Source organism: Microchirus variegatus (genome assembly GCF_963457635.1).
Source record: "Microchirus variegatus genome assembly, chromosome: 10".
Lineage (NCBI taxonomy): Eukaryota > Metazoa > Chordata > Actinopteri > Pleuronectiformes > Soleidae > Microchirus > Microchirus variegatus.
The window spans coordinates 791,328-807,261 of NC_139811.1; the positions used below are offsets into that span (position 1 = coordinate 791,328).

The 15,934-nt window shown below is 44.3% G+C and overlaps 1 protein-coding gene across 1 annotated transcript; it reads left to right on the top strand.

Moving 5' to 3' along the window:
* Positions 1-537: 537 nt before the first annotated feature.
* On the top strand, positions 538-7,180 carry LOC310933243 (uncharacterized protein). Its single transcript, XM_083896678.1, has 5 exons — positions 538-637; positions 1,650-1,691; positions 4,269-4,379; positions 5,750-5,887; positions 6,413-7,180. The coding sequence occupies exons 2-5, from the start codon at positions 1,665-1,667 to the stop codon at positions 6,497-6,499; spliced, it is 363 nt and encodes a 120-aa protein (XP_083752804.1). The 5' UTR covers positions 538-637; positions 1,650-1,664; the 3' UTR covers positions 6,500-7,180.
* Positions 7,181-15,934: the final 8,754 nt, after the last annotated feature.

Genomic DNA, 15,934 nt, shown 5'->3' on the forward strand with positions numbered 1-15,934 from the left:
GCATACTGTGTATATTCTGCAGACCGGTTATAATGTACATTCTATATTTAAACCTATTTTTATAGTCAGTGTTATTATCTTTATATATTGAACTTTATATATTATATTTCTTTTTGGTAATTCAGTTTATTATTTATTATCCTTATCTTCATTGTCTTGCTGCTGTAACACTGGAAATTTCCCCACTGTGGGACTAATAAAGGACTATCTTATCTTATCTTATATATATATATATGTGTGTATATATACATATATATATACATATAACCGTCAATTTTACACCTTCATTTTGTGTAATAATCATATTTATGTTGAGGCATCGAACAAATCACAAATCTCCATTATTAGGTTTCAAGCTACAACATATTACGCCCGATAAACAAACTCGAGTCCGCGCCTTTGTCCCTCCCCAGGACCCGTCTGTATCCATGGTAACGCTGCCGCGTCGCCATAAGCTAAGGCTAAGCTCTGTTGTTGTTTTGCTAGCAGGGAGCGGAATTGGATATTTTGGTACCGTTTTTTTTTTTTTTTTAAATAATAAAACAATAAAATCGTTCGACGATGAGAGTGCACTCGAAAATGACCGGCGGACATTTAGTGACGCGCTGGTGAAAGTGAAGGAGCTCAGCATTGAGAGGTAAGTGCGTTAGCAGCAGCGTTAGCAACAGCGTTAGCAGTAACGTTAGTAGCGTTAGTGTAACGTTAGCATTAGCAGTAACGTTACTTGCGTAAGTGCAACTTTAGCAGTAACGTTAGCCGTGTTAGCTGTAAGGTTAGTAGTGTTGGTAGCAGCGTTAGCATCAGCGTTGGTGGAACGTTAGCAGTAGCGTTTAGCAGTAGCGTTAGCAGTAGCGTTAGCAGTAGCGTTAGCAGCTAGAGCTGAGATTTCAGGCTCTTTGAATGGAGAATTATGTTTTTAGAAGCGAAACAAGTAAAACTTTAATCAAGAAAACAATCACTGGTTGTAATTATAATGTTGTAACGCTGCAACACGAGGTCTTGCTCAAGGACATAAAGACCAGCAGAGCCAGGAATTGAACCTACAACCCAAAGACTCACCTTACCACTTTTCTAAATACTTTTAACTTGCAAAACATAAGTACATTTTATATAAGAAAATGACTTTTGATACTTAAGTACAGTACACGTCATTTTCTTTAAGACTTTTACTTCTGTAATATTTGAAAAAGTGACTTCAGCGTTATGGTTAGACATAGTGATACAGAAGAAGTCACGTGAAGGCAGCGTGGACGGTAGCTCTAACAGTAGCGTTAGCATTGCTTTATAAACAGGGTATCCGCTGGGTCATAAAAAGTCTTAAATACAATCATTTGAATTTAAGGCCTTAAAATGTCTTAAATTCTCCTAAAATCTCATAAAAGGTCTTAAATACAATTTTGAAAGGTCTTAAAAATCTATTAACGTTACGTTTATTTAAAACACGCATAAACTTCAGTCTCGCTTTGAAATGTTTCTATTTTTGAGGATGTGATAACAACAATCACTACAACACAGAACTAAAGTAGGTCACCTGTGCTGTCAAGGCTGTTTTTGTACATTTTTACTTCATAAAGTTTTAGGTTTTCTTTTTTTAAAGAGCATTTAAAGAGTGAGCTCATAAAGTGACAGAGTGTCTTCTGTTCTCACAGATGTGACGAAGGAACATGTCGACTCAGACGGAAGCGACGCAGGTAAGACCTGCACTGAGGAATAAACCAGGAAACACCAAACAACACACATGAACGCACCACGGACCACTACAGACCATAAGAGACCACCACAGACCATCATACAAGACTAGAGACTACAGACCATAAGAGACTAGAGACTTCAGACCACCACAGACCATAAGAGACTAGAGACTACAGACCACCACAGACCATAAGAGACTACAGAGACTAGAGACCACAGACCACCATAGACAATAAGAGACTAGAGACTACAGACCACCAGAGACCATAAGAGACTAGAGACTACAGACCACCACAGACCATAAGACACTAGAGACTACAGACCACCACAGACCATAAGAGACTAGAGACTATTGACCACCACAGACTACAGACCACCATAAACAATAAGAGACTAGAGACTACAGACCACCATAGACCATAAGAGACTAGAGACCACAGACCACCATAGACCATAAGAGACTAGAGACCACAGACCACCATAGACCATAAGAGACTAGAGACTACAGACCACCATAGACCATAAGAGACTAGAGACCACAGACCACCATAGACCACTAGAGACTACAGACCACCATAGACCATAAGAGACTAGAGACCACAGACCACCATAGACCATAAGAGACTAGAGACTACAGACCACCAGAGACCATAAAAGACTAGAGACTACAGACCACCATAGACAATAAGAGACTACAGACCACCAGAGACCATAAAAGACTAGAGACTACAGACCACCATAGACCATAAGAGACTACAGACCACCAGAGACCATAAAAGACTAGAGACTACAGACCACCATAGACCATAAGAGACTACAGACCACCAGAGACCATAAAAGACTAGAGACTACAGACCACCATAGACCATAAGAGACTACAGACCACCATAGACCATAAGAGACCACAGACCACCATAGACCATAAGAGACTACAGACCACCAGAGACCATAAAAGACTAGAGACTACAGACCACCATAGACCATAAGAGACTACAGACCACCATAGACCATAAGAGACCACAGACCACCATAGACCATAAGAGACTAGAGACTACAGACCACCAGAGACCATAAAAGACTAGAGACTACAGACCACCATAGACAATAAGAGACTACAGACCACCAGAGACCATAAAAGACTAGAGACTACAGACCACCATAGACCATAAGAGACTACAGACCACCAGAGACCATAAAAGACTAGAGACTACAGACCACCATAGACCATAAGAGACTACAGACCACCAGAGACCATAAAAGACTAGAGACTACAGACCACCATAGACCATAAGAGACTACAGACCACCATAGACCATAAGAGACCACAGACCACCATAGACCATAAGAGACCACAGACCACCATAGACCATAAGAGACTACAGACCACCATAGACCATAAGAGACCACAGACCACCAGAGACCTCTGAGTTATTTATACTTTGATGTATAAAAATGCGAGACTAAAAACAATGATTTCATTTGACTTCATTATTATATTAAGTTTCTAAACGTAGAAATCCTTCTTTTTACAGAGTTATACTTTTAATGCGACTGAAATCCAAACAATAATCTCAATTCTTTTGTTTCGTTAAATGACAAACTTTAATTTTAAGTTTGTAAAAATTGTGGTTTTAATGCGCTCTTATAAAATATTGTGAGTCAACATTGATTTATTGTGTATCTTTGTAAAGTAAACCTGAGGTTGTTTGTGACGTCATCAGTGAGTAAACTCAAATAAAACAAAAGAGTTATTTACCGGCGAGAATCAGAGAAGATACGACAAACCTAACAAATAAATGTGCTTCAGCCTTTGAAGCTTAAAGTCTGGATTCAGTGGTTGGTCGTAAAAAAAAACACGATCCAGTTCAGACCTGAACAACTTTAACACCTTTGCATAATTAAAACGCTCACAAACGATGACTCACCGATGATCTGCTGCAGGTCAGTCTGCTCCATAGATTCACATCCACAGTAAAAGTGTTTCAGTAAAAACTGATTAACAGCTGATGAACTGAAGCACTGTTAAGTCACATGACCTTCACATGACCTTCACATGACCTTCACGTGACATAAACCAAAAACAAGTCCAGAGGGTTTTGTCCAGAAAGAGCAGAAGACTTTGTTTGAAGAACCTTCAGTGTCCAGTTTCCTCCAGGAGCACATGTTGTGAAAGAGGTGTGGCCCTCAGAGGGGGGGGGTGTGGCCAGAGCAGGAGGAAGTTGCAGTTAATTGGGTCAAAGGTTAGAAACAGGTAGAGCAGCTGATTGGTTGGTCGTTCAGACTGGAGACAGATGGAGGAGGCAAAACCAACAGGAACCTAGAGCAGAGAACCAACATCAGTGATGGAACCTGACGAGGTTCAGGCGAGTCCACACTAAACTGTGATGTCATCGGTCTGCCGGTCACTGATTGGTCAGAGAGTGTCGTCACTGAAGAGTCATGAGCGCGACGTCAAAGACAGTGATGTCCTTTATCTGTAGATTCAAGTGAAAAAGACTTCAACGTCCTGATCAGAACTCCAAAATCTACTTTGAATTGCAAAAGTTCTGCTTCCTATAGAACGTTTATCTCCTCAGGTTCTTCACATCTGGGATCTGGACGTTCCTCTTCCAGCTGTGCTGATCATCACCGTCACCTTCTACATGATGCTGGTGGGCGTCGGCCTGTGGATACGGTTCTGTCTTAAGGTCGGTGTTTTGTCGGGATCAGGCGACACCGTGTTTGTCAGATTGTCAATCACAGTGACATCAGAGGTCATAGGTCATCGGGGAGGGGAGGGGCGGGGAAAGCTGCTTTTTCATGGTAGTCACTTGAGGAGATGTCAAAGAGGCGGAGCTAATGTTGCCAAAACTTCAACCTCACAGCAACAGCAGCTTCTCTCTTCTTCTTCAACATATTTATGTGTGTGACGCCGGGTCAGAGAACCGTGGTCTCCTATTGGTCAACGTCCAGGAGAACGTAGGATAATGTTGTAGGAGAACGTTCAGGAGAACCTCGTAGGAAAACGTAGGATAATGTTGTAGGAGAACCTCGTAGGAAAACGTAGGATAATGTTGTAGGAGAACGTTCAGGAGAACCTCGTAGGAAAACGTAGGATAATGTTGTAGGAGAACCTCGTAGGAAAACGTAGGAGAATGTTGTAGGAGAACGTTCAGGAGAACGTCGTAGGAAAAACGTTGTAGGAGAATGTTGTAGGAGAACGTCCAGGAGAATGTCGTAGGAGAATGACATAGGAGAACGTCCAGGAGAACATCATAGGAGAACATCCAGAAGAACATCGTAGGAGAATGTCTAGGAGAACGTAGTAGGATAATGTTGTAGGAGAACATCTTAGGAGAACATTGTCGGAGAATGTTGTAGGAGAATGTCATAGGAGAACGTCCAGGAGAACGTAGTAGGATAATGTTGTAGGAGAACGTAGTAGGATAATGTCATAGGAGAACGTTCAGGAGAACATCATAGGAGAATGTTCAGGAGAACATCGTAGAATAAAGTTGTAGGAGAACATCCAGGAGAATTTCGTAGGAGAACGTCCAGGAGAACATCATAGGAGAACGTCCAGGAGAACATCGAAGGAGAATGTCTGGGAGAACATAGTAGGATAATGTTGTAGGAGAACATCGTAGGAGAACGTAGTAGGATAATGTCATAGGAGAACGTTCAGGAGAACATCATAGGAGAATGTTCAGGAGAACATTGTAGGAGAATGTAGTAGGATAATGTTGTAGGAGAACATCCAGGAGAACGTCTTAGGAGAATGTCTATTAGAACATCGTAGGTCTAGGAGAATGTAGTAGGATAATGTTGTAGGAGAAGATCGTAGGAGAATGTCGTAAGGGAACATCCAGGAGAACGTTGTAGGAGAAAGTTGTAGGAGAACGTCGTAGGGGAACGTTCAGGACAACATCGTAGGAGAACGTCCAGGAGAACATCGTAGGAGAACGTCAGACTAGGCTGAAAAATAGAAAAACATGGTAGACTTGTGTCGCGATCACAGCGTTAGTGTCTAAGCTCCGCCTCCTCTTTGACCTCTTGTGTGTCTTGTTTTGTGCGTCAGGACCGTTGTTCTGCAGAGTGTGGACACTGTGGTCCAGACGTTTCCGTCTCTGAACAGTGTTTCAGGATCGCAGAGACGTGTGACTGTCGACCGCCGACCGTGCGCTCGTGTCTCAACCGTTCGTGTCCTTCTCCAACGGTGAGTCGAGATCTTTGGTTCCTCTTTAGTTCTGTAGTTAAAGACCTCGGTGCTGCACAGAAGAATATCAAAGACAGAAAAGATGAAAGACATAAAAGCTTAAACAAAACACACATCTGTAAACGTAACAGAGAACATACAATAATATAATCAACATGCAATATATAGAATCGCCACCTGGGGGCGTTTAGTTCTGTCTTGATTTGTAACTCAAATCTCAATGAACTGTTTATATTTGAAATATTTGAATTAGATTAGATTTGAGACAAATGTTTCATCAGTGATCGCATTTATACATTTATTTAGTTTAAAATATATAACTGAGGAATAACAAGAATAATATATATATATATATATATATATATATATATATATATCATATAACCATAAAAACATCCCCGTCCCTTATTCTCACATTATTTCTTTGCTTTACAGAGAAACGAAACTTGTTTTAATGATTCATTCATTTCTATTTTTGTCAAAGTTGTGAACTCGTTAACTGTCGGACATTTTGTCTTCTCACAGTGTCTCATGTGTGACTGTGCCTGTACCTGTCAACCTCCTGAGTGTGAGTCCTGCAACTGTCTCTGCTTCGAGATCAGGATCAAGTAGAACCTTCAACGCCAGGTTATCACCGCGGGACATAAAGACCAGATGTCCTCTCCTCAGGACATCAACTCAGAAGTCATAATACACAGAGTAGCCACCAGGGGGCGACTCTACTGTTCTGAACATTTACCTGAGGAGATAACGTTCATGACTGAGATTGACAGCTGCTATCGTCCAATAGGAGCCTGGTTGCAGGGTTCTTAAAAGTCTGTCAACTTCCTGTGAAAATTCTCCAACTTCCTGAAACAATTTACAATTTGTTCAAAAATAAATATAAAAAAAATATAAAAATCACATTTAAGACGCTGGAAAATCACAGAAATGTGTTTTTATCTCAGAAAATGAATAATCAAATATCAAAATAGTTGACAATTTATAATTGAGGATTGGAAAGATGCAGCTCCCCCTTGTGGCATGTCAGAATAAATGACTCGGACTGTATGTTGGTGAGTTTGCTCCATCCACAGTTCTGTTGATCACTGAATTTCTATGAAACATTTTAAATCTATCGCGATATGAGCTAATATCGTGTATTGTTAGGTTCCTGCTGAGATCGGACGTGATCTTTTCATGTGTTCATTTAAAGAATGACTGAGTGTTGGAATGTATTTTACACATGAATGTGAGTGAATTAGCTTTGTTTTCTTTTTACTGTTTTATTAAACTTAACACACTGTGGTGCTTCACTTTTGTTTTGTCTGTTCTTCATGAAAACAAACCAGGTTTCTTATGGCTCTTTCACCTGAAAACAGGCAAAACTATCAGACCCAAGTGAGGGAGTGTTTGTGTGTGTATACAGCAGCAGAGCAGGGGCAGGTGGAGATAGTTGTAAAAGTGGTAAAAACAAACCCGATAAAAAAAGATCTCGTAAAAACAGACCCACGATCCTTTTTGGGTTCTTAACTGTAAATAAAATGTACATCACGTCAACAATGAAACACAAACTGAAACAATAAAAAAGATTTAATAATGACTTTTAGAAAAAGTAAAATGTTAAAATCAAAGTTATTACAATTCACCCTAAAGTGAAGAACAGTGATGTATGTATATATGACATTATATAAATATATATATATATATATATATATGTATACGTATATGTATATATACAGTTAATATAAAGCAATTTATCCAAGATTTGGTGACAGGAAACCTCTGAAAACTGAATTTAGCCCAACCTAATGAAATCTACGTAGATTTTGTCTAAAATATTGTTTTTACGTCTTTATATAATATAATCAGTGATTGTCGGGAGTTGTTGATCCACTGCTGCCTCCATCACTTCCCGCCACAGGGGGGCGCTCACAACACAGCAGAGGATAAATCAGAGCCTCGTACAAACAGCGTCGTTTACATTCATCTGTGTGAGTCACTTCATGTAAAACTACCGATGAACAGGTTTGTTCATGAGGACAGAAGGAGACACAGTGAGAGGACGAGGACATGGAAGAGGAAGAAGGAGCAGGGGTGAGGGAGAGCGCCCCCACTGGTGGTGTCAGGAGCAGCTGTGCTGTTGGTGCTGATGGTGCTGTTGGTGCTGGTGGTGCTGCTGGTGTCAGGAGCAGCCGTGCTGTTGGTGCTGTTGGTGCTGTTGGTGCTGTTGGAGGCTGGAGACAAGAGCGCCCCCAGTGTCTGAGACAAGAAGCTGCCGTATTTGGTGAGTGAGGGAAAGACTTTCACGTTGGTCACTCGTGTTCTTCTCCTGGAGTTGTTTTCAGACGATAAAACCGCCGCCTGGAACCAGGAGCCGTCCTTACACATCAGTGGACCGCCAGAATCTCCCTGAACACACAGGAGCCACGGAAATGACCAACACTTCTTCAACACACAGTCACATCTTTTTGTAAGTCAAAGAAAAAAGATGATGATGAGTGTGAAGCTAAAGCTTTTATATAACCCTAACGTTTCCACACATCAGTTATTTCAAATCTTCTTGGTGACGTGAACGTTTCCACGCTCTGTGCAGAGAAACCTAAAAGAGCTCCAGACGTCACGTGACTTGGTTTCTATGAACCGCCGTGTTGGCAGGTGGTTCTTTGGATTTGCATCAGTCTGTCGTGGTGAAGACGGAGTTCCTACCTTCACCTGTGATCACGAGCTGTGAGCAGTGACTGTAAGAACCAGATCACGGATACAAGCGGCTGAAAGGAGTTCCCTCTGCCGGGTGTTTGGCTCTACCTGAGGCTTAAGCTTACAGTTTTTCTCAATTGTTTACACACAAATTCTGGTACTTGAGACACATAACGACCACAACAGGTAACTCATGAACCAACTCTGCTAAACTACAAGCACAATTCCTGCTTTACACTCAAATTGCAGTTGTGAAACACACTTTTTTCAAAACACTACACACAATTCTCTGCATTTGGCACAATTTTCATGAAGAAAATCTCTTGTTTTCACAAAGAACAAACTGTCATTCAAAACTCTAAAGTTAATTTCCCTACTATGCAAACTGACTCATCACATGGGAAAACACCTGTCACAGGTTTACAATTAGCAATCAGTGTGTTAGCATAAAAGGGTTCTGTTTTGTATGTCGACCACTGTATGTGCAACTTTGTGTTGGTTGGTTGATGTACACTGTGTACATTGTTTTTGTGGGAAATACATAGGTGTTACTGTGTATTTGTGTGTTTTGAGTATAAAAACAATCCATCCATTATCTACAGCTTCATCCTCCACCAGAGGGTCACAGGGTGTCATAGGGCGATCAGCGAGGGTCACACCCTGAACAGTTCACCAGTCCATCACAGGGTCACATATAGAGACAAACAATCATTCACTCACACTCTCACACCTACGGTCAATTCCCTACAGCAACCGTGGGCCCCCTATAAAAACAATATTCTAAAATATTTTACACACTTATATATGTAGTGGGGCCCACGGTTGGTGTAGTGGTTAGCACTCTTGCCTTTGCAGCAAGAAGACCCGGGTTCCTGGGTTCGAGCCCCGTTTGGAACAACTCCGGAACAAGGGCCTTTCTGCAAGGAGTTTGCATGTTCTCCCCGTGTGTGCGTGGGTTTTCTCCGGGTTCTCCGGCTTCCTCCCACAGTCCAAAAACATGCGATATGGGGATTAGGTGAATTGGTCACTCTAAATTGACCATAGGTGTGAGAGTGTGAGTGAATGGTTGTTTGTCTGTATGTGGCCCTGCGATGGACTGGCGAACTGTCCAGGGTGTACCCCGCCTATCGCCCAATGTCTGCTGAGATAGGCACAGCACCCCCCGTGACCCTCTGGTGGAGGATAAAGCGGTAGATAATGGATGGATGGATATATGTAGTGTCTGTAGTAAGTGTAACACTAAACACTAAAAAAGTCCTAAGTCATTATGATCAATGAAGAAGTGTTTTCCATTCATCATAGTGTTTTACATTGATCACATCAGTTCAACTGGTTCTTATAAATGTTTATTGATGTGATGGTTTGTGTGTCATTTGAAAACAAAATACCATTTTGAGAAGAAATAACATTGTTTTGAATGTAAAGTTTCATTTTGCAGGAGAATTGAGTGGTTTTGCCCATTGTGTGTGTGTGTGTGTGTGTTTTTTGGATTTGTGTGTAGAGTTGTGAGAGCATGAGGCAAGGTTACAGAAAACGTGTGTAAACAATCGAGAAAAACTGTAACACAACAACCAAACACATACAAACACAAACCACTAAAGCGGCGTTCCCACTTTTTATTTCACGTTTAGTCGAGCGTCTTTGGGTGAAAATCTGCACGCACACTGTGTGTGAAATGTGATGTAGTATGCATGCCAGGTGGCTAGGTGGCGCTGTGAAGCACTGCTATACAACAACACCAGGAGCGTTGAAACGTCCTTTTTCTTCCCCCTCGTAGTGTGAAGTAGCAGCTAAGACGACTTGAATGTCGAGGATAGCCAGCGTGAGCAGCTCAGAGCTCACTTTAGCGTTTTCAACCCTTTAGACGGGAACGTGACGGTGGAGCGTTTTTAACATTTCCACTGTGGAGGGTGGTGTCATTTTGTTGCGTTTTTTAAGCCCCAAAAACGCAGTCGACGTCTAAACGAAAGGCATCTGATCAAATATTTCACCCGGGAGTGTTGTCGTGTAAAGCCAGCCTTAGAGACAGGGTGGGAGGGGCTTAGAGTAGAGCCGGCCACTCCTCCTCCACATGGGGAGGAGCCAGATGAAGCCTCCTGGACGCCTCCCTGGTGATGTGAGTCGAGTAACTTCTAAATTCTCAACCACGTGGTTTATTTACCGAACAACATGTCTGACGTTCTCAGGAACGTTACACCCTGAGGTCTGCTGTGGAACGACCCAGACGATCAAGGTCAAACTTAACTGGAGAAAGTCCAGTTGCTTTCACTTTGACTGAGAATCGTGGTAATGACCACATGCACACATTATTATTATCATCCCATAATTCACCTGCTCCAGAGTGAAGTCTTGCGTACAGATGCTGTCGGTCGTTGACGCGTTGCCACAATCCACCACTGACGTCTGGATCTCCTGCAGAACTTGTTCCTCTGAGGTTGGAGAATAAGAATGAACGTGTGAATGGTGTCATGTTTCATCTAAAGACCATGCAGAGGGCGTGTCTTCACGTGGACTCACCTCCTCCTCGCCCGGAGCTCCAGCCGGCGGCAAAGCACGCCGAGCCCACGCCAAACGTCTGTCCGATTCTCAGGCAGATGGGCTGGATGTAGTCGGACAGAGTGGGCGGAGCTTCCAGGTGCAGCACTGCGATGTTATCGCCAGTCTGGTTGCTCATGGTGATGTTGGTCACCTTCGTTATCACCTCAAAGGGGTTGGACCCGTTCTGTTGGAGACGACCGAGGACGACGGTCCACTGAGACACTGTGGGTGAGCTGAGACACAGAGGGACAACATGACGAGGACTGAGGACAAGTCAATCGGTTTCATGACTCTCCACTGCCCCCTACTGTCTGCTCAGCCTTGCAAGATTATGGCTTTCGGTGCGGGGGTTGGCTTTTCTTGCATGGACGTGGACAGGAGACGTCTGTCCAGGTGTCTCACCTTGAGAAACAGCTGGCATCACTCAGCACAGCGTCCACAGCCACCAGTGTCCCACCACACACATGTGTTCCATTCTTCTGAAGACTCGCCATCCACGGCCACTCGCTGGCTGTCGACACCGACTCTCCGTTCTCCATACGAGGATTCTTCGCGGCTTGGCCACAAACCACAGCTGCAGAGACGAGCGACACGTCAACACTTTTCTTCTCAAACCTCGTCTTCAAAATCAAGTCAAATTTACAAGAAACCCCAAACATCTGGAACCTTTACACAGTCATGATTATCCAAACCAAAATGACTTGCTCCCCCTTGTGGCACTTCAATAAATCACTAGGACAGTACGTTGAGAGTTCACTCACATGAAGAATCCATTCACAGGTATCAGTTGTAATGTCGGTCATTGTTCCATCCTGAGGAGAAACACTCACGTTTGGCTGTGGTGGTCGTTGGGACAGTCGTCGGAGCAGGAAGTATCAGTGGTGGCAGATCTTCACAGGTGACGCTGAGATCTCCGTCAGTGCCGTTGGACCTGAAGGAGAGGAATCCCGGTGGGTCGCTGTCGATCTGGTTGTTGATCCAGGACTCATACTGCGACACTCTGGTGTAGACTCCAGGAAGGCCAGGCTTACCACACTCGGTTCCAGAACTCACGACTCCCGCCTGGATCCAGCGACTGTCATACCGACTCACCAGAGGACCACCTGAATCCCCCTGAAAGACGAGGAGGAATCAGGACACAGAATCTTCACGGGAAGTTTGCCCTGGCACAAATACTCACCTCACAGGTATCCTTCCCTCCGGCCTGTAATCCAGCGCACATCATGTTGTCTGTGATTGAACCGACGCCATAGAAACAGTTGCACTGTCTGTTCCCTATGACTGGCAGCTCCACCTCTCTCAGGGAGCGAGGCACAGGAATCAACACTGAAATGATCACATGAGCAGAAAGACGATGGCGTCATGAGAACAGGAACTAAACTGGTCCTGGTTGGTCGGTGAAGGATACTGTGCAGCAGTCCAGTGTCGTGGTGGACACGTCTCTGCAGACCTGTCAGCTAAGGAAGCTGTTTGGGCCAACTTCAGAAATATGCTCAAAATGAAACTAATCACAAACCCCTCTGCTGCCCTCTAGAGGCGAACTTTAGAGACGATGGCAGAGAAGCAAACAGCTACGTTTGTTGACTCGTTCTGCAAACGTCATCCTGATCATTGGTCTGATTGGCTGCATCTCGATTCATTTTTCACACCTCTTGAAAGTGGGAAGCGACTCCACCATTTCCAGACACATTAGCCAGGCTAGCTGACTTTGCTAACCCTACTAACCCTAACCCAGTGAGAACACAGCAGCATATATCATATATACGTATATATATATATATAACACCAACAAACCACAGATTTGATGTTTAAGAATCTGCGTGGGCAAAGTCGTCCTCTTCATTTTACCCATCTTCTAAAAGGAACCTTCCTAGAACTAGGTGCAGTGGGCAGCAACTTTAGAATGAATGTTAATGCCTTGCTCAGAGGCACTAAACACATCTTTTGATGGTAGGAAGAACCCAGAGAAAACCCTCACAAAGATGGAGAGAACTTGCAAACTCAACACATAAAAGGAGCAATCAGGACTTTTCTAGTACGTGCCGGTTAATCCTGTGGACAACAGTCAAGCAGCAGCAGCAGTCAGATACGCTCAGTGGTTCCTCACTGTGGTTCCTCACTGTGGTTCCTCACTGTGGTTCCTCACAGAAGACCACTTTGCCCTCACAGATTCTTAAAGTCACTTTAACCTTAACAGCAACAGAAACGTCAAACTCGATGGGATTTGTAGGTGTTTCGTAGATTTCACTACATTTAGCAAAGTGACCTAGCACTGGCTAATGCCAGACTGCATCTCAATCTCATTTGAAATTGAACATGAGTCTGGAAAGGGCGGAGTCACCTCAGTGGAGTCATCAGAGTTGTTTCACCACCACACTCGTCCTCCAAATACCAAATAATAAAGAAGCATTGATATCAGTCTCAGTAAAATCAGTAAAAAGCCGATTCAACTTTACCACCAAGCTGAACAGATCCCCAGCCAGTGACCCAGGCGTCAGTGCCGTTGTGGAAGGAGCTGCCTGAGGCTGCGAGGCAGACGGGCAGGATGTACCTGGTGAAGTTCACGGGTGACGAGAGCTTCAGGAGGGCGATGTCATTGTTACCCGTACGGGCGATGTATTCGGGATGGATGATAATCTGCTCCACCCTCCGAATCACAACGGATGCAGTGAATATGGACAGACTGTGCACTCCCAGAAGCACAGTTGCGGAAGTTGTGTCGTTTCTGTCATTGGGAGAGACATTTTTAGAGGTTTAAAGGTGTGAAAAGAACAACTGTGGTCAAGATCCAGGAGGTCATTCACGCTCAGACGGATCCTGACCACTGCTACGGACAGTTTGTTCGGACTCACCTCCGGACACAGTGAGCGGCTGTCAGCACCTGTTCATTGTTAATGAGGGATCCTCCACAGAGGATTCCTAAATGAACAACAATGGCCTGCCAGGGCCAGCTGCCCGGGACAGCCTCCTGTCCTCCAACAATCCTGGTGTTGAGCGGAGGACGACCACAAACTACAGAGACAGACTTTGATTATCAACTGTTTGGGTTTGTTTTTAAAAAAATCATTGTTGTATCAGGCACTGACCCGTATGAGTGCCATGAACAGAGAAGCAAACAATTTGCCAAGGATAATCCACTTTGGCTTAAGTCTATGACACCTTAAGAATATGTTGACATCTTTATCTAACGAGGCAGCAGAGAACCAGCAGCTCCTGTGTCCCTGTGAGATAAAATCCGTCTGCGTCACCACGGAGACGCCGCGAGCCTTTATACTTCTGCGTCGTGGTGACGGATACGCGCTGCAATTTCCCGCCCGATCAGTAGGGGTCGCTGCGCAAGGTTGTTGTGCTTCTGGCTACAGTGAGCAATGGCGTCCGAGAGATAAAGACTGTTGTTGTTGAAACAGTGGCCGTTTCTCACTTTTCTGTGTCACGGAACGCAGTTTTAAGATCATTTGAGGCGAGAAATTGGCCATTTAGAGTCTAAACATGTGTTGTGTGTGTTAAGATATGACGTATTTATAGTTTGGCAGCGACGTTATCGGCGGGGATCAGCTCCGCCTCTGTGGGCGCTCGGTGCTCACTGTGAGCCGGCACAAAGCAGCGTTAGCTCGGCCTGTCCTGAGGACCAATCGCAGCTCTTGCCGTCTCCGTTGTCCCTTGACAGAGTGACGGACACTTAAAAAATATTTTGTGCAGTCGGAGACGACGCAGAGTCTCTTCGTAACCTACGCAGCTCATACAACCACGCTTACACAACCCTCATTTATCCATAAAACACGAGGTGAATAGAGTGTGAGAACATGTTAAACAGTCCTCACTTTCAGCTGCAGGTGTTGGAGGGAGGGGTTCAGGTGGCGTCAGCGCCGGACACGTGGCTGAGAGATCTCCGTCAATCCCACTGGAGTTGAAGGTGATGAATCCAGGCGAGCTGACGGTAACGTGGCTGTTGATCCAGCTCTGGTACGGCGACACTCTGGTGTAAACAGCTGGGATATTAGGCAGAGCACAACCCAAACTGAAACTTGTAATTCCAGCCTGGATCCAGTTCCCATTCTGTTTGATGACCAGCGGACCGCCGCCATCTCCCTGTGAGGAGAGGAAATGTTCAGTATCTTCACAGGAAGTCAAACCTGAGACAAACACAAAAGGGGGGGAAAAAAACAACAAAAAACAATCACATGACAGGGGCCTTTGCCTCCAGCTCGTGGCCCGGCACACATCATGTTGTTTGAGATAAAACCATAGGAACATCGGCACTCTCGGTTCCCCACAACTGGCACCTGGACCTCCGTCAGGTTCTGAGGCGAAGGCAGAGGCTCTGCAAAGACACACAGTGTCACACATGAAATACACAACTGCATGAGTCTTTCCAGAGTCCCCACGCCTTGGTTGACATCAAATTCAAGGACTTTTCAAGGACTTTCCAGGACCTATTCCCTCAAACCCAAGGACTGCATGTGCTGACTCAGCTTAAGACGGGAGGACAACTTGTAATGTTGATGGTGTCCACTTTCATCGCTCTGCATCTGGACAAGTGATTGTCCTCAGGGTCAAAGTCAGTCTTTTGTCTTTGGTGAGACAGAGTTGTTGGAATTTTCGCTCTCTTTCTTAACTTTACTCGCTCATTGTTCTGGAATCTCACGTCAACGGTGAGACAGAGACAGTGGACAGTGTCCACAACATCATCCTAGTCTCCACGTTTGTCCTGCGTAGGCCTCGTCTGCGACACAAACATTGACCTAAATATCAACTTCACAAACTTCAAGCACTTTCAAGGAGCCAGGTCTGTTTAGGGACATTTTCAAAAACTCCTTTCAAAGGACCCAT